The following is an 18,368-nucleotide window of genomic DNA, read 5'->3' on the forward strand; positions in this document are numbered from 1 at the left end:
ACCTGAGATGAACCAGGCCTTAGAAGAATTCGAGGCCAAGGACAGAACAGGAAAAACAGAGAGACACTCCCCTGACAGTTTAAAACATGGATAACTAAGCAAGGAAAAAATATTTCACAAGTGGTGAAATGCTTGAAATTTTTCCTTTTCGATTATTTGGATGACATCTACAGAAGGTCCAATGCCTGAATCAAATATAACCTTGAGAAGAGAACTGGTTTCGTCCTGGGTCCTTTAGGAGTTTTCCCCAGGAGTGAAGTACAGCCATTACCTCATTGGTCCTGGTGGCCTTTCCTAAGAGGAAGGGTCAGATTTTTATTATTTCCATCTCATGGAGACCAATTTCCCTTTGGTGACTGATAAATGTGTTATTTACAATGAAAAACATTATACAACCATGGCCCTAAATTGTTAGTATTCTTTTGAAATGATACACGGCTTTCTTAATTTTTGTATCTGAGTAGCAGTTTTCGTCATGAGACAACTAGAAATACTTTAATTCTCAGGAACATAAATAAATGTCTTAACAGAATAGAGCTAAACACTTAGGTTCAAATCTCAGCCACACCACTTACCTGCTATGTGATTTGAGCAAATGACTTAAGCTTTCTAAGCCTGAACTTCCTTATTTTTAAAGTGGCACTAATATTAGTGCCTTCCACTGCAGGATTAAATAAAATATATGTGAAGCGCTTGGCCAGTGCCTGACCAGAGTTAAGTATGCAACAAATGTTACTGCTATTATTGCTCGCTTTGCCAAAGTTCACCGATTCAAATGTGTCTGAAGAGTCCTCAAAGACATGCTTGGCGGTGAGGGGTGTCCATGACACAGTGTGACAGTTACAAAGATGCACTGCTTGTCTAGTATTCAAAGAAGGTAAACACACACACACACACACACACACACACACGAGGACAGGGTACACATCCACCCCAAAGCTTCACTTTCTAATACTACTGTTCTTGGCATTATATGCAATAGAATTTCTCCAACTTTTAGGTAATTTTATCTAAATTAGACATAAAATATGGAAGAGAAAAAAGAACAAGAAAACTAGGGAGGTAAGGTCCCTCAGAAGCTCATGCAAAGTTTCACGATGCCATACAAGAGTTCGTGACCGAAAGGAGAGACAAACAGGAAAGCAAGATGACTTCATTCCCCAGCTGTACACCCACACTCTCCCTAGACGCTTCCAGCAGGCCTGCTGTGAGTGCCAGCCCTTCCTTGAGCACGGTTCCCTTCTCCGCACCATCCAGGAGGGCAATGAGGTGGGTGTCTGGTCCAGCCTCTCCTGCCTCCTCTGGGTCTCTCTCAGTCTCTCTCTCCGGCCACCTCACCTGCTTTTATTTCTGGGCACCCCTCCACTCCTTTAACAGCACACACTTCTCAGGGCAGACATGCTTTTAAAAAAAAAACAACTTATAATTGTGGAATAATTTTATTAGATTGATAGAAAAGGTACAAAGAGACAGTACCAAGAGCTCCCGTATACCCTTCACCTAGGTTCCCCAGATGTTACCATCTTATGTAAAGCCAGGACATTTTTCAATATGAAGGTTTTAACGTTGAAGCAATACTATTAGCTCTACTACAGACTTTATTCCAATTTCACCAGTTTTTCTACTAATGTCCCCCCCCCCGCTTTTTTAAGAATAAACTTTTTAGGAATAATTTTAGATTTTCATAAAACTCATAAGGATAGAATAGTTCCCGGATACCTCTCTCCCAGTTTCCCCCAATGCTGATATCATATATTATGACAGGACATTCGTCGAAACTAAGAAATAATTTTACTGGCAATTATTAACTAAACTCCAAGCTTTGTCCTTTCTGTTCTAGGCTCCAACCCAAGAAAGCGACCTGCATTTACTCATCACATTTCCCTCATCTTCTCTAATCTGTGAATGTGTCTTTCCTTGCTCTTCATCATCTTGTCAATTTTGAAGTCAGGCATTTTGCAGAATGTCCCTCAATTTGGGTTTGTCTGACATTTTCTCTGCATACTCCTCTGACCCAGGAATTCCACCATTAAGAATATATGTGTGGGACATACTCCCACACATATAAAATGAGGGACATACGAAGCTATTCACTAGAGCATATTTTGTAAGAGCAAAACATTACAAACAACCGAATGTCCACTGTGAAGAAACTGATTAAATTAATTATGGTATATCTATATAATGGAATCGTTTCCAAAAAATAATTTTACAGCTGTTTAAAAACATATTGAGAAAGTTCTCTGTGTACTGATCTTTAAGAAATGCTAAGCAGAAAACAAGGTGCAGAACAGCATGTATAATACTCTGCCACCTGTGTATAAAAGGAAGGGGAAACAAATATCTATCTTACATTACTTCTCCTGTACCCCAGCCCCAGAACCATAAATGGCGACATAACCTTCTATCATAGTAGCACAATTGTTTCATAGTATTATTCTCTGAAGGGAAATCTGCTCATGACACACTTCCAGGGCAAGTGACCGTGTTGGTTACTCTCTTAAACTGGGGTCTAATCTGCTTCAAATTGGAAATAACACACCTGAACAAAGTAACCAAGAAGCCCTTTTTAAAAAGTAAAATGCTACTTTGTGGAGAGGCTGGTACCCAAAGAACAACAGAAGGGCAGGGACCTAGACTATCAACTACAAGCATTTCCAACTCTGCAGATCAGTTTCCTGATACGCCAGGTAGGACTAAATATCACCTGCTCTGCTAACCTTACAGTTTGGTGAGGATAAAGTGAAAGAGTGCTCTATTTTGTAGAGTGAGTCTTCACAGACTCTTCACAGTCTGTGGAATGATCATCTACTCATAAAAGCCCCAGGTTTTGCTCCCCAAAGGTCCTGCTTTTTCACAAGACCAAGAAATTTGGCAGACATGTGAGAGAGACAAAGGTCTCTTTCTGAATTTCGAAATTAGCTACACATAGCTTTCAGATTGCTCTTGGGCATTATACGAATTGACAAGAACTGATTTCAAAAGCCTTCCACTAATCACATCTTACTGGGAATTTACTTTCACAAACCTCCCGCAAGGTCAAATCCATTCTCCCATAAATAATACCACCTTCCCTTTAAAGCTCAGTTCATACTTTACAAAGTGCTCTCATATTTATTATTCCATGTAATAGAACATAGTCATGTCTTGAGTTAATAACGTAGGTATTATCTTAAATCTCACTTTACTAGACTGTAGGGGGAACGGACGTGGCAGAACCGGGTCTAGAACTCAATCCGCTCAGCCCTTCTCAGTGCAGGTTCTATAGCACAGAACACGGAACAACCTGATCCAAGTGGCTGTTTTCTCAACTTGAGATGCATTAAGAGAGAAGTTCACGCATTCATACAATGGACACCTCAGAATAACAGGGCTTAATTATCTTGTGCAAGCTAGAGAGACTGCAAAGTAAGGCAGGTAAAAAAACCATCTTTTTTCTCCCTACACTGATTAGTCCTGATGAAATCTTATTCACATGCGGGATGACGGTCTGGCCCAGTCACAGATCTTAGTACAGAGGTACCAGCTGGGCCTCCACAGAGCCCCGGGTTCTCCCTGCCAATAAAAGTCTGCAAAGGCTTTGCTGTTTTTCAGCTTAGTCACTGGCCAACAACATGCTGCAAAACAGATGCTCTCATAGTCACAACAGCAAGCGTTCCATGGACCAATCAAAACACTTAGGCTGGAAAGTGGATCTGAGTCAAAAGCCTGGCTGAATAACCGGCATAAATGTTCTAAGCTTCAGGCCTGAGGAAAGTAAGTTAACACTTTAAGGAAATCACATTGCAATCGAGAGAATAAATTTAATATTAATGAACAGGTGAGTCTGATACTATTCTGTGTCTCCTCCCTGATGATTCATGCTTAGGGGGCAAGGTTCAAAAGGGCAGGTCAAAGTTACCGGTAGGCAGAGACTTCCTTGGTGGTGCAGTGGATAAGACTCCGCGCTCCCAATGTAGGGGGCCCCGGTTTGATCCATCCAGGAACTAGATCCCACATGCATGCCGCAAGAGTTTGCATGCCACAACTAAGGAGCCGGCGAGCTGCAACTAAGGAGCCGGTGAGCCACAACTAAGGAGCCCTAGAGCCACAACTAAGACCTGATGCAACCAAATTAATTAATTTTAAAAAGCCACCTAGAATTAAAACAAAACAAAACAACAACAAAAAAACCCCAAAGTTACTGGTATGCATATGATTTGGAAGCCTATGTACAAGAATGGATTCAGTTCAGTTAGAGCTATTTGGTATTATTCTCTTGCTCTGCCCACTTAAGTCTTACATACATACATTTTTTACATTAAGTGAACAACATTCTGGACAGCTAGTGTGCCCAGGGAGCACCTGCATCAGAGTCACCTGGATGATCATTACAAGTGGACTCCTCCATCCCAAGCCACCCGAGTCAGAACCGGGAATCTGCAGTTTTAATCTGGCCTATTTTATTACACAGTGAAGTTTGAAAACCACCGACAAATTACGTTAAATCAGGAAAAACTGAACATATCAAAACTGGACAAGGACAAGTGAGGGAAAAGACCAGGACAAGGAAGAAGACTCAATAGGCTTTCGGAATAGACACGCTTGGGCTTCCCTGGTGGCGCAGTGGTTGAGAGTCCACTTGCTGATGCAGGGGACCCAGGTTCGTGCCCCGGTCAGGGAAGATCCCACATGTTGCGGACCGGCTGCGCCCATGAGCCATGGCCGCTGAGCCTGTGCATCCGGAGCAAAAAGAACAGACACGCTTGGTAATATTGTGCATCTGTACAGGTGAAAGAACCCAACCTTTCACTTATAGAGACAGCCAGCCAAAGTCTAAATTTAGAAGAGACAGACAAGGATAGAAAAAGAACGAGCCAAGTTTAAGACGGAATCAACTCCCTCTTCAATCAACTCAGTGAGATAAAGAATTGTTTTGGCATACGGTTGGTTTTCATTACATATTAATAGATTTTTCATTAAAGCCAACTTCAAAAATCACTTCTGGAATTCTGCAACTCAAAAGTGGCTTAACTGTAAAGAGTTTTAAAATTACTCTAAATATACAACCTTGTTAAACCATAACTATACACAAAACTAGTGAAAGAATTAACACATTCCATAAAGGTGTGAAGGGAGGTTAGTTCACAGACACAGTCAAGTGTTGATTAGACAGTGTGTACACTGCTTTAGGCAGAGCCAAGTCACTTTTTCCTAGTACATAATAACAAGATATTTTAATCTAATACTTCTTGAACTCTTAACTTGAATAAAAAGATCCCCAAAGTAGTTATCAATGCAAACTAGTGTTTATATCAAATGATTTCCCCATCTTTCCAACAGTTTCACCATGGTTTCTTTCTTTGTAATTAACGGGAGTTTGGTGGTCTAGCCAGCCTAGGTTTTTATCCAGGTGCTTTGCTTTTCTGGCCTATTGACCTTAAGAAAGTTACATTAACGTTTAAGCCTCAATTCTTCCCTCCGTCCCTCCCTCCCTTCCTATACAATGCAAACCAGTAGACTTAGAGATGAACACTGATGTTAGGAAAGAGTAGGCACTCAATAAATGTTGCTGCCGTACCCACCATCTTTACATACAGAGGGCAAAATTGACTAGTCTTCTGAACCATTATTATGGAATTCGAGGAATTTTTAGTGAATAAAGGGTTAAAATCTCATTTGTATCATGACACAGGAACAATCAGGACAAATGTATAGAAAGATGTGAGTTAGCTATTAATTCTGATGGCTAGAAAATAATTGTGAAATACAAACTACCTTTTTCTTCATTAATTTAGATGAAAAAATGTGATTCCAATGATTAAGATCAATACAAAAATACAGTAGGAACCCTAAAAGATCATAATTATGGCGCTCCATTACACCAACATGACCATAAGAATCAGAATGACACATTTATTCCATATCTCAGAGGTAAAATGTTTGCTGTGGATTATGTAGAACATTAAGTTGAACTGTAATTTATTTTGAGGGCTGACATTTTCAAAATGACCTGATTAACTGGGATTGTCAGGCATCATGTAAAATGTCTTCAAGAGAACTATAGCTCATCTTACTTTATTACTTAGTTTTAACAGTTTATAGGAAAATATCTGTGTACAGAAACCATCAAGTATAAGCATATTATAAGGATAAAACCAACTTTCCCTAGCTACCATCCTCAGCAATAAAATCATTCATTCATTCTCTGAAGTACTAAGCATCAGAAGTGCTAACTGCCAGGCCCAAGGTACTAGCTGGTAGAGCTACAAAGATGAAGGACGTACTGGCCTTGCCCTTGAAGTGCTCACAGCTCTGCGCTGTGAAAAGAGGTCTATAAACAAATACCTATAAGAGCAAGGTACTTGAAGGGTATAGTAGAAGGTGCAGTTCACTTGTCTGAAGGATTTGAATGAAACTGAATTGAAGACAAGGTATTTTAGTTAAGACTTTAAAAATAAGTAATGAGAAGAAGAAGGAGTTTGAGAGGCAAAAATAGAAAGATAGTGGGAAGAGGAGAGAGCCTTTCAAACAGAGAGGAGGCACAAACGAGGCACGAATGAGCCTCTGCCTGGGACCTTGGGAGGGAAAAGGAGGTATGCAGAGAGGAGAACGAGGGTCAGACACCATGAAGCTACACCGGAAGGTTACAGACACATCATACACGGTGACTTCAGTATGCTTGGACTTCTTCCCAAAGCCAAAATGGAGCCAATTATGTTTGTTAAAGATGTCCAGTAGAGGACACACATGAGATTTATTACAAGTATAGTCCTGGTAGCACTTGGAGAAGAGAGAAGCAGGCCTGGGGGCAAGGTGACCACTGGGATATACTGCAGGTGAGAAATTACAGGACTTAAATTAGGACAGAAGCAGCCAGAATGCTGAAGAGAGATGGATCTGGGCGACATTTAGGGCACAGCCTGGTATCATGCGGAGGATGGAGGAAGAGGGTTATGACCTTAGCTGGCAGCCTGGGTGGTAAGTGAATAATAATCCAGTGTAGAAGATGATGAACAGACTTTGAGGCATAGGTCTGAATGAGGAGACACTGTGGAGTATTCCGGAAGCAAGGGGCTGGGGAGTCAGGAAGGTCTGATTACACTGGACTGGTTCATCTAGAGGCAGCTCTTCACTGGGAAAAAAGTATTTACAGCTTGGGGAAGGAGGGGACTAGAAAGATAAATCTGTGAGTCATCACCCTATAGGTTGTAGTTGAAACCATGGGAATGGGTAAGAAAAACAGCCGACAATGAAAGCCTTATGATGACATTATTGAAGGGGTAAGTGAAATTATGCTACATCCACTCAAAAGGCATTACCGTGATCATTAACCACGAGCGTATGAAGACCAAGAGGCAAAATGGGAAAGTGCTCGACATAAGTTTAAACATCAGAGTATCTACGATAACATGGAAGGATCTCAAAAACATTAGGCGTGAAAGAAGCCAGACACAAAGAGAATTTATTGTGTGTTTCCATTTACATGAAACTCTATTGCAGAATGGACAAAACTAACCTCGAGTGATAAAAATAAGGTCAGTGTTTGCTTCTAGGGGAAGAGGGTCTACTGGAAACGTAATCTAAAGGTGTAGGTTACATGAGTGTGTGTGTTTGTCAAACTGATGCAACAATAAGCATCCCGCTGCATGTAAATTATACCTTAATAATAATAATAATAAAAGAGTGCAAAGTGGTATATATTCATATAAACAAAGGAATATGCCAAAATATGGAGCTATGGGCTATTTACCCCTCACTCCACAATTTTCGTCAATTTTCACACATTGTTCCTAAATAAAAAGAAACTTTAGGGAATTCCTTGGCGGCCCAGTGGTTAGGACCCCATGCTTTCACTGCCAGGGCCCCAGGTTCGATTCCTGGTGGGGGAACTAAGATCCCACAAGCCACGTGGTGCAGCCAAAAAAAGAGAGAAAAGAAACTTTAAAACCTAAAACGCCCATAAATGTTTATTAATTACCCATGAAAACGGAAAGCATATATATATATCTTCATAGGAAGCAGGAATGGATCTCTGCAATTAAAGAGTTTACTGTCTGGGGACTTCTCTGGTGTTGCAGTGGTTAAGAATCCGCCTGCCAATGCAGGGAACACGGTTTCGAGCCCTGGTCCGGGAGATCCCACATGCCGTGGAGCAACTAAGCCCGTGAGCCACAACTACTGAGCCTGCACTCTAGAGCCTGTGAGCCACAACTACTGAGCCCACGTGCCACAGCTACTGAAGCCTGTGTGCCTAGAGCCTGTGTTCCGCAACCAGAGAAGCCACCGCAATGAGAAGCCCGTGCACCGCAACGAAGAGTAGCCCCCGCTCGTCGCAATTAGCGAAGGCCCGTGCGCAGCAACAAAGACCGCCCCCCCCAATAAAAAGAGTTTACTGTCTGAAGACAATAGGAAAACACAAGATATAGTATATACACAAATGCAAAATATCAAGGGCTCTCTGGAGCAAAGGGAGCCGCACGCTTTGGTTCTGAGGAGACTGTGAGGGGGTTTTCAAAGAGTTTTTTTGCAGAAGCAAATGTTATGTTGTTCCACAAAGCAGGCTCAGATGCAGATACACACAGGCTGTGCTGGAGGTAATAAGCTGGGTTAACCTGGGAGCACAAGTGAGACCACAGTGGGCAAGTCAGTCAGGGGAGGAGATCATCGGAGGCAGTGAGGTCTGAAGATCGAAAGTGCAGACTTTACTTGGGTTTCAGGGCCCCTGCACTTATGAGTTGTCCTTTATTCTTTGCAGCTCTTAGCAGTTTGGGAACCTTGCCTCAATTTTCATAGAGGAGGTAAAGAAAAACTACTCAGTGGGAAGATGCCCCATTATGTCAGAGGGGAAAGGTGGGTACTTTGATGGCATTGATGGTGGTGGCTCTCTTTTCTTGAGTTGCCTGTGATGGACCAGTCGCTATGCCAGTCACTTCACATGTACTACCACCTTACTCAAACTCCAAAAAAATCCAGCAACATGCATGTTAACTTCCTATCACCAGTGAGGAAACTGTGCTCAAAAAAGCCAGGTAACTTCTAACCAGGAGTGGACGGTTAGAAGCACAAAAACCAGACGGTGGACTCCACACCCCAAGCGCCTCTAACATATCAGGAAGGGAGCCATCACATCTCACCTTTCCATTTGTACGTGAAGAGCAAAAATAACCTGTCCTGAGGCATTTCTAATAATATTTAGTCGAATTACTATTCCTTTCTGCAGCAGAGTCTCTGCCCTCGCAAAATAGCAAATGCCGTTACTACACATCTGTCAACCGCATGCATCTTAACAACTACTACTTGATAGCAGTTAATACTTGGTGGTAGACGCTTTGCAACAAGTTACCTCATGTAATTCTCGTGGCCACCCTTGAGGCAGACACTACCGCCATTTTACAAAGAATGAAGTTGGGACAGAAGGCGTGTGCTCCGTCTCCCCTGCCCGAGGTCACCCAGCTACCAAAGATCTGAACCTGGACAGTATGACCACACAGTCTAACAGCTTTGTACCACTGCCTCACATTTGAAAACTGAGCTGTAAACTTTGTGGTGTGAACTTATTCCTATTGCAGCTCAATCAATCAAACCGGCAGCTTTGAGAACATTCTTCCTGGACTGTTCCATCAGAAGAAGGCTTCTCTCCCTTCCCCTCATGGAACCAAAAATCTTCCCCCAAATGCTCCACGCTGTTATGTGAACAATTCAATCTGATTCACTGGCAGTAACGCCACACTTCCTGAGAGCGTAGCCTTGGGTGACCGGATGATATGGACGGGCCAAACACTGCATCCTGACACTCCAAGAGCAGCAGTAAAGCCACACCGGGGCACCGGCTCCTTATCACAGGGAAGGTGAGAGTGGGTGCAAATGGCTACAGCTATTTCCTGTCGGGCTAAGTAACTAACGGGAGGTAATGAGTCCCTGGGTCCCATTGAGGTCACTGAATCGCGCTATCCACTGAAAGGTGGAAAGAGGATTCCCCCATTCAAACTGCCTGAATGAGAACAGTGTTCCCTTGGCGCATCTGCCTCGTCTTGGGGGGAGGCTGAAACGTGAAGCCCCAGCGAGGCTCCTCTCCACCTCTACCGGGTTAGAGCGAACCCTGAAACACACACAAAAAGACCTCTCTTCTGATCTGCTAACCCTATATCCATTACATTACTTAAGGTGCAGACAAAAGCAAGTTAAGTTGGTCATCCGGGTAATCAAAAGGACACCAGTCACGTTCAGTAACCTGGCAGAGAGCCTTAAACGTCCCTGGGAGCCAGGCTGTTTCTTATCTGTGGTTTCCTTGAACTGTTTTCCTAGAACTCTCAAGTCTTTGGGGTCCTGAAGTTCCATCTGTCTCACAATTACTCTTCCCAAAAGAGTCCTTCCTAAGATCAGGAGAAAATGATGCCCAGGACGAGGTATTCGGGCGAGTCAGGAGTCTGGCATTGCCCTGCCTCGGGGGGTGAAGAGAGAAGAGGAATATAGACGGAAGTCTTCACCCCACGTTCATGGCTACTTGATCTTTGCCCGGGCATGGTAGGGGAGGGGGACTTAAGAGGGTTCAAGTCCAGCAAATTATATTGACAGTATTTCAACTCTGGTGTTGTCCAAAGAAAAACGAGCAGTTTCTCCTGGAACTAGACGAACATAATTTTCAACTCTGGCTGCGGCCTTTGCATTATTTATACACGTACCTACACACGCTTTCAGCACACACAGAAAACCGCAAAGGGCAAGGAAGGCAGCCTTTCAATGAACTGCTCCAGACCTGGCTGAAGCTACAGCAGGAAGCTGACTGTCTAGGGCCGTGGTGCCTACAGTGCATGGGGCTCCCGAGGCAGTCAGCTCGCTCTAACACGCAGGCTGAGGCAGGAAAGGCAGCACTGTCTCTGCTGCACGAACCCAGGGCTCTTCCAGGAAAGACAAGAACTAGAAGAGAGTTTGGCCTGGAAAGAGCAGCCCTGGGGGGTGAGTGCCACAGGCAGGAGAGACACCTGGCTTCCTGTGGAGCTGGGTCCTTCTCACTGCCAGTCCAGCTGGAAGAATAGCACAGAGTGCGCCTTCTAATGCTATACCCACTATTCACAGGGCACCCAAGGAAGTGCAATATCATTACTGCTACTGGAGAGGGAATTTCCTCACCACTCTTTCATGTGAAAGATGGTTCCAGAAAGAAAAAAACCTGACGGAATTATCTAACTGTAATCCACACACTTACAAAAAGCATTCCGTCCCTCTCTCCAGGAAAAGAAATGTTTTGGTCATCAGAAACTCTGCTAGGCTTAGTCAGATCAGTGCCCAGAATTCCATGAACTTGAGGTCAAACTGCCAAGATTCAACAGAAACGTCGATGGTCAGTGTTTGCACAGATACTGGAGTGAGTGGCTGACACTGCCAGCAGGCAGCTCCAGGAGACACCATGCAGACAGGAAAACCAACTGGGATAATTTTCCCCTCCCCCCGAAAAACTTGGAAGAAGGAAAAAAAAAAAAAAAAAGCTCTTACCTAGCTCTCCCCGGAGGTTAACAAGTTCTTGAGATAGGGTTTTGTGTTGTTTCAATGCTTCCTCCCGCTGTGGAAAACACACATCAAGTTACTCATGTTTTCAAGAGGGTCCCTTTCAGTAAAGCACACATTTGTTATCACCAGGAAAATGAGACTCAGAACTGAGAAGCCAAGATATGAATCATTTAGGCTAACAGTTTGTGTTGTTAAAAAACACAGATGTCCCTTAGTTGTTAAGGAAATTCACATTTCAAAAAATCTGTATTTTCTCAGGTCCTCGTGAAACATTCATTTGAGGCACTGATGGCCCGTTTAAAAATATTTACTTTGAGCCATGCTTCACTGCTGATCCCAGAACCTTTCAGCTAAGGCATACTTAAGACATAATGCATTCTCCTCCTCCAAGGGCAATAAAAGGCCTAATCAGTCTAAGATAAACGTTTAATGTTCTAAACACAGGCACTTATATGAACTTTATCCTATATTTGCAAATAGAAAAGTTTCCTTAGGAGGCCAATCGTTTACTTCTAAAAAGGATTTTTTACTTTCTCTTACAAAGCCACGGCGAAAAAAATAATCCTTTAAAAACAAAATGAAATTAATTTTACTCAGCTACGCGTTATTTTCTAAAGATGATAATATGTTGGATCAGCGATCATTCTGAAGAGATGTTAGAGAAATGAATCAAAGAAAACCAGGCAGCTGTTTCAGAATCAAAAAAGCAATTATCAATCTTGCCAAGGAGAACCATTTCTAAGTTACCAGCAACTCATCCGCAAGCGCACAGACACACATGCTTGTACAAACACAGCAATTAGATACAGTTTCTTACGAGGCAGATTCCCTCCCACCAGCGTGTAAGGAAGGAAAAGGCAGAATTCAAAGCTCTCTGGAAATGCCCTCCCGGGGATCGCCCCAGACAGAGCTCCCACCGCAGCTGGGTCGCAGCATTGCGGACGGAGATCATGAGACCGGCCTTTGCAGGCGAGAGTTGCTTGTCACTCAAAGCGTTTACCCCTCACGCCAGACCACCTCTGCCTTCGCCCCTGGCATTCTTTCAGAAAAGCACTATAAACAAATACTAATTACCCTCGTTGCTGCACATGGAGAATAGAGGCACACTTTGCTGCCGGAGCAGCCCATTTTCCAGCTTCTGTCTCTCCAAGTCCCCCCTCCCGGCCCCGCGCAGGTGGGCAAGCCACCCACCAGTCCGGCCGGTCTACACTCAAAGCTCCACCAGGAGGAGCGCCATTGGTCTTCGGTTGGCCTTACTTCGCATCCTGCAGGTTAGCGTGTGCCTGGGACGCCTCTCTCCTCACAGGAGCTGAGGCTGCAGCTTCTGCCTTTGGCACAGGCTGCCTGCGACTGCTTAAAGCCACAGCCCTTCATTTATGAAAAACGAGAGCCAGCGCTTAGACTGATCGATTGCCACTTACTTTCAAATATCAGCTGGTACAGGGGAAAGAAAAACCGGCCGCCTCCGCGTGGATAATGACTTGGGAACCTTTTTATTCCCCTCTCTAATTAGGGGTCATTAGATGAGCATACTTGCTAATAGAAAAAGGAAATTTATTCTCCAAAACCTGTGTGCTAAGTGAGTTATGGACGAGGTGAGGAACGGTGAAAGTGTGTGTTGTGACGGAGAATTTAACATGACATTATAAAATGAATGATGTTTTCCGGAAAAATTCATTTAAATGCTTACAACGTGGTTCCCTGGCATTTTAAGAAGTGTGACCTGCTGAATTGAGAGTTGGAGATCAGATATATGTTATGGTTTTTCCTTTTACTTTGTAAGTCTCTCACGAAAGAGCTAGGGAAGTTAACGATACACTAGCACTGTCCTGGACATTTAACAGTGACTGGAATTTAAGGAACACTTTCTCAATGAGTACATTTTGGCCCTAATGATATTCTAAATGCTTGATTTTTAAAACGTAGTATTAGGTTGTTCTGAAATCACAAATCAGTAAGTCCATTTTTTTTTAAGTGAACAAGCAATGAGTTTTCTAATGTAAAAATTAAAGTTTGAGGAAAACCAGCCCAGATAAAATTGGCGAAAAAAGCGAATAAAAATATATATACTATATACTTCTCTTAATCTCAAATTTAAGCCTTTGTGATCTAGTTCAAGTTAAGTATCAGCAAGTTTTATCACTCGAGTGACAAGAGACCCAGAAGACTGTTTTGCTAGATACACGCAAGCAGTCCTGTAACACATTCGGTGACCTTGCTTAAAATTCACTCTTTTCTAAGAGCTAAATCCTTAATAGAAGGAAAAGCTGGCAAGAAGGTAAATCACTTTTCAAATTTACAGAAATCCTTAAATATGGAAAATTGAAAACTTAAGTTGGTGTAAAGTTTCCAGGAGTGATTCTGTGAACTTTTACATCCTATCACCAAGTATCTACAAGGCAGTCTTTTTGCTTATTAAAGGGACTTTGTGGACAAGCAATTTCAGTACAGTTGAAATCCAAGGTTGGTTGAATCCCTGATGTGGAACCTGGGATGTAGGCGTGGAGGACCAACTGTACTCCACCACTTTATATGAGGGCCTTGAGCATCCACGGATTCTGGTACCTGCTGTTGGGGCGGGGGCGTCCTGGAATCAGTCCCCACAGGTACCAAGGGCCGACTGCACACATGGGGACACTGCCCCCAGCTGCACTGCACTCAGCCTTCCTCAGTGCCCAGAAGCCATCGATGTCTTCCAACCTCTGTCAATCCCAGTGGCAGCAACAGGAAAACATGGGATCGTTTTGGACTCTTCCTTGTCTAATGGGTTGTGCCACAGTCAGTCAGTTCTTCCCTCCTAATGTGTCTTGAATCCACTGCACTTTTTCTATTAGTGATGCCTCCACCCTAGCCCTCATCCTCACCAACCCCACTCCTGAACTATGGAAAGCCTCCCTCCACACTAGTTTGCAGAGGATTGGTAGATTTTTATCCCATATTCTGGGTACAAATAAATGCCCTTGCTCGACAAGAGTCTTCCATTGAGTGCATAAAAAATACACTTCCATGAACCTCAATCACCCAGCTCCTGTTTAGACACCCTACTCCTCTTCTGTCCAAGTCATGCTTGCCATGCATGTCCCACCTCCACAAGCTGGAAGGCTTGGTGTTCTGTACCTGACCCATTCTATAAGCCTTCAGGGAATACTAACTGTCAATCATAGATACTACTCCCTTCCCCCACACACCTAGACAGGACATTTATCCTTCTGAATTGGTTGGCAATTTAGTACTCAGTACCAGCTTACCAAGTACCATTCCAGATGCTGGGGAAAATATGGAAAAAAATTAAGACATGGCTCCTGCTTCAAGAAGCTTGAGACGTAGGTAGAACTAAGACATCCAGGCCCAATAACTCAAGGCAGATGACCTCATCTGAGCGGAAGCAGTACAGGACAATGGAAAAACCAAGGGCTTTAAATACGATCCTATGTGAAATGCCGACCACAGTGCCCATATCATAATAGGCACATACTCAGTGTTACTTTCTACCTGACTCTCCTGGTAGCTTGCCCTTTAAGACCTTTACCCTTTCTTTGTAGATGACAAAATGCATTTGTCACTTAGATACTGACTGCCTGTTTCTTTTTGTTTAGCTGCTCCTATATCAGTGTTTCTGTCTTAGATGATAAACTCTTTATGGTCCAGATAACAAGTTTATTTAATTTTCTTTGTATTGTAACATGCAGAGTTCCACACAATGCGAAGGAAAAAAAAAAAAGAGGGAGGTGGGAATCTGGTTGGGAAAAATGCTTTTATACTCATACATTAAATATATGAAGTGCTCCAAGAAAAAAATGGACTCACCATAATTAGATTAGGAGTCCCTGGGACACAGGCACTTAGTCTCCGGCTGTCATCCCATCACTGAGCCTCAATTTGCTAGCTTGGGAGAGTGTCAAAAGCACAGGGGATTTTGCAGGAAAGAGCCACGTCGGATGGCTCAGATGCATGCTCTCTCTGACCTCCTCCATCCCCACTACCACACCATGAATCGTGTCCAATTTTTTGGTCTGAGACATTTTTATTTATAGACTGCTAGTGTCGTTCAAAATTCATCTTTGTTCAGGTGCTACTTTAGGTTAGATTCCACTAGCAAAAACAGAATTGGAGGCACACTGAATAACTGGTCAGAGGTTGGGTTGAGGTACCCAGAAACTTTCATGAAGAAATTGGGATCACTAACATCAACACTGTCTGGCACTCGGTCTGCCTGCACAGAACACTGTACAACTATTCAAGGATAAACCAAGAATCAGAACTAAAACTAACAACATTGTGTCCTCTGAGAAACAGAAAGTGTGGTATTGGTTTCCAGATTCATGAGACATGCATTAGAACTTCTGCTCTGTAATGAATGATGTCTACCACTAAAGTGGTAAAGTTGTAGTTTTTTTTTTGTTTATTTTTTTGTGGTACGCGGGCCTCTCACTGTTGTGGCCTCTCCCGTTGTGGAGCACAGGCTTCGGACGCGCAGGCTCAGCGGCCATGGCTCACGGGCCCAGCCGCTCCGCGACATGTGGGATCTTCCCGGACCGGGGCGCGAACCCATGTCCCCTGCATCGGCAGGCGGACTCTCAACCATTGCACCACCAGGGAAGCCCAGGTTGTAGTTATTAAATAGACTTGCAACAAAAGGATAAGTGACAGTTCCAGGATTCCCTATAATCAACGATTTTTACCTATATTTTAATGCTCTGAAATGGTTTAGGAAAAATTAGCAATAACGAGATATATATGTATATATAGATCAGTATAGATCTACAATCTATATCTACCTATCTACATATCTATATATCAATCACTTCTATAATGGGTATGAGAGAACCAAAGGGTTAAGTAAAAAGTTTGAAAAAATTGCTTAACTTTTCCCTTGGTTATATCTTTCCTTTCCAACTGTTTTTTAACAGTGCCCTGTACACATTAGGCAATCAGTAAATATTTGCTGATTGATTATAAAGAACTAGAAAAGAGCAAAGAACATTTACATAAAGACTTTATATGTTCATCTTACATCTGGGATTCCGTCCTTTTTATTGTTTTTTTTTTGCAGTACGTGGGCCTCTCACTACTGTGGCCTCTCCCGCCACGGAGCACAGGCTCAGCGGCCATGGCTCACGGGCCCAGCCGCTCCGCAGCATGTGGGATCTTCCCGGACCGGGGCATGAACCCGTGTCCCCTGCATCGGCAGGCGGACTCTCAACCACTGCGCCACCAGGGAAGCCCCCATCCTCTTTATTGATGCATTTGTTCATTGAGATACGCCCTGCATATCTCTTATGTATAAGGCACTGCCATAGCACCTGGGGTGGTTTCCTAAGAAAGCACCAGAAGCAGGTCCAGCTCTCAGCGAGCTGACTGTCTTAAAAAGTAAAAACAACTTGGAAATGGTTACCTACTAGGTAACCAGTGACAGAGAAATATTAAGTGCTCCTAGAATACAGAGAGTAGAAAAAACATAGAGCTAGAAGGACCAGGAAAGTCTTCATAAAAGAGGGTGTTTTTGAGCTGAATTTTAAGAAATTCAACGGAGTCACAGTTACATGGGCATTAGGATCTAAATTGGGTGTAAGATGAAATTCACATGCGATACAAGAATCCATGAAACTCATTAAGAGTCTGCCCTGCAGTGGACTGAAGCATCTCTCAGTGTGCCCGACCCAGTGAAATATTTTCTCTAGTGTTGGACCTAATCTTTCTCCAGTTGATCACCTGATAAAATGCTTGGTTTGTGTTTAGGGGCCAAGTCATATGGAAGGAAAGTAACTTTTTTTTTTTTGCGGTATGCGGGCCTCTCACTGTTGTGGCCCCTCCCATTGCAGAGCACAGGCTCCGGACGCGCAGGCTCAGCGTCCATGGCTCACGGGCCCAGCCGCTCCGTGGCATGTGGGATCTTCCCGGACCGGGGCACGAACCCGTGTCCCCTGCATCGGCAGGCAGACTCTCAATCACTGCGCCACCAGGGAAGCCTTCAATTTTCTTATTTGTGAACTCCAACTTGCATTTTGGAGAGGATTTTATTAAGTAAGAACGTCTGGTACTTAGTAAATATTCAACAAATGTTAAACCCCTCTTGCTTCTCCTTTACCTTCCTGATTATACAGGTGGAGCACACCGGCAGTGAGCGGAAGGTGAAAAGGGGCAGTTGGTGCCAGGTTACAGAGAGTCTTATATTCCAAGTTACACACCAGAGTCATCCAAGAGAAATATAATGTGAGCCCTGTATGTAATTTTAATTTCCAAGTAGCCACATTTTTTAAAGATTAATCTGACAATATATTTTATTTAACCCAGTATGTCCAAATTATCATTTCAACATACAGTCAACAGAAAAGTTATGAATGAGATATTTCACATCCTTTTTTCATATTGTCTTTGAAATCTGTGTGTATTCTACACTTACCGCACATCTCAGTCCAGCCTAGCTACACTTCAAATGCTCAACAGCTTCATAAGGCTAGTGGCTACCATACTGGGAAAATCAGCTGTGGAGTATGGAGAACCACTGAAGGTAATCAGTAATGTGGAATGCTTTGGGATGCAGTGATTGGGATGGATTACAGAGGAGAGGGTGCAAGGCTCAAGACTGGTTAAGAAGTTATTAAAATAATCCAGGAGACAGTTATCCAGGGCTTGAACAAGGTTGGCATCGGTAGAGATAGAAAAGAGGAGATGAAGGAAGGGGAGAAACAGTGTGGGATGAGAACTCACCATACTTGATTGCTTTCATGTGGGAGATAAAGGAGAGAAAAGAATTGACCATGGGGTTGTTAGGCTAGATACAGTAAAATAAATAATTGGTTTATCACTAAATAGACAAACTAATTGTTCCCTACATTTGACGTTATGTAGTTTCCAATTTAGCTTACTTGGTTACA

The 18,368-nt window shown here is 43.2% G+C and overlaps 1 protein-coding gene across 1 annotated transcript in view; it reads right to left on the bottom strand.

Moving 5' to 3' along the window:
- The window catches only part of MTUS1 (microtubule associated scaffold protein 1), a 160,007-nt gene that overhangs the window by 16,157 nt on the left and 125,482 nt on the right, over positions 1-18,368 (bottom strand). Inside the window, 1 exon segment of the mRNA XM_060136618.1 lies at positions 11,476-11,542. Within this exon segment, the coding sequence (XP_059992601.1) occupies positions 11,476-11,542 (67 nt within the window).

This window comes from Lagenorhynchus albirostris, chromosome 21 (genome assembly GCF_949774975.1).
Source record: "Lagenorhynchus albirostris chromosome 21, mLagAlb1.1, whole genome shotgun sequence".
NCBI lineage: Eukaryota > Metazoa > Chordata > Mammalia > Artiodactyla > Delphinidae > Lagenorhynchus > Lagenorhynchus albirostris.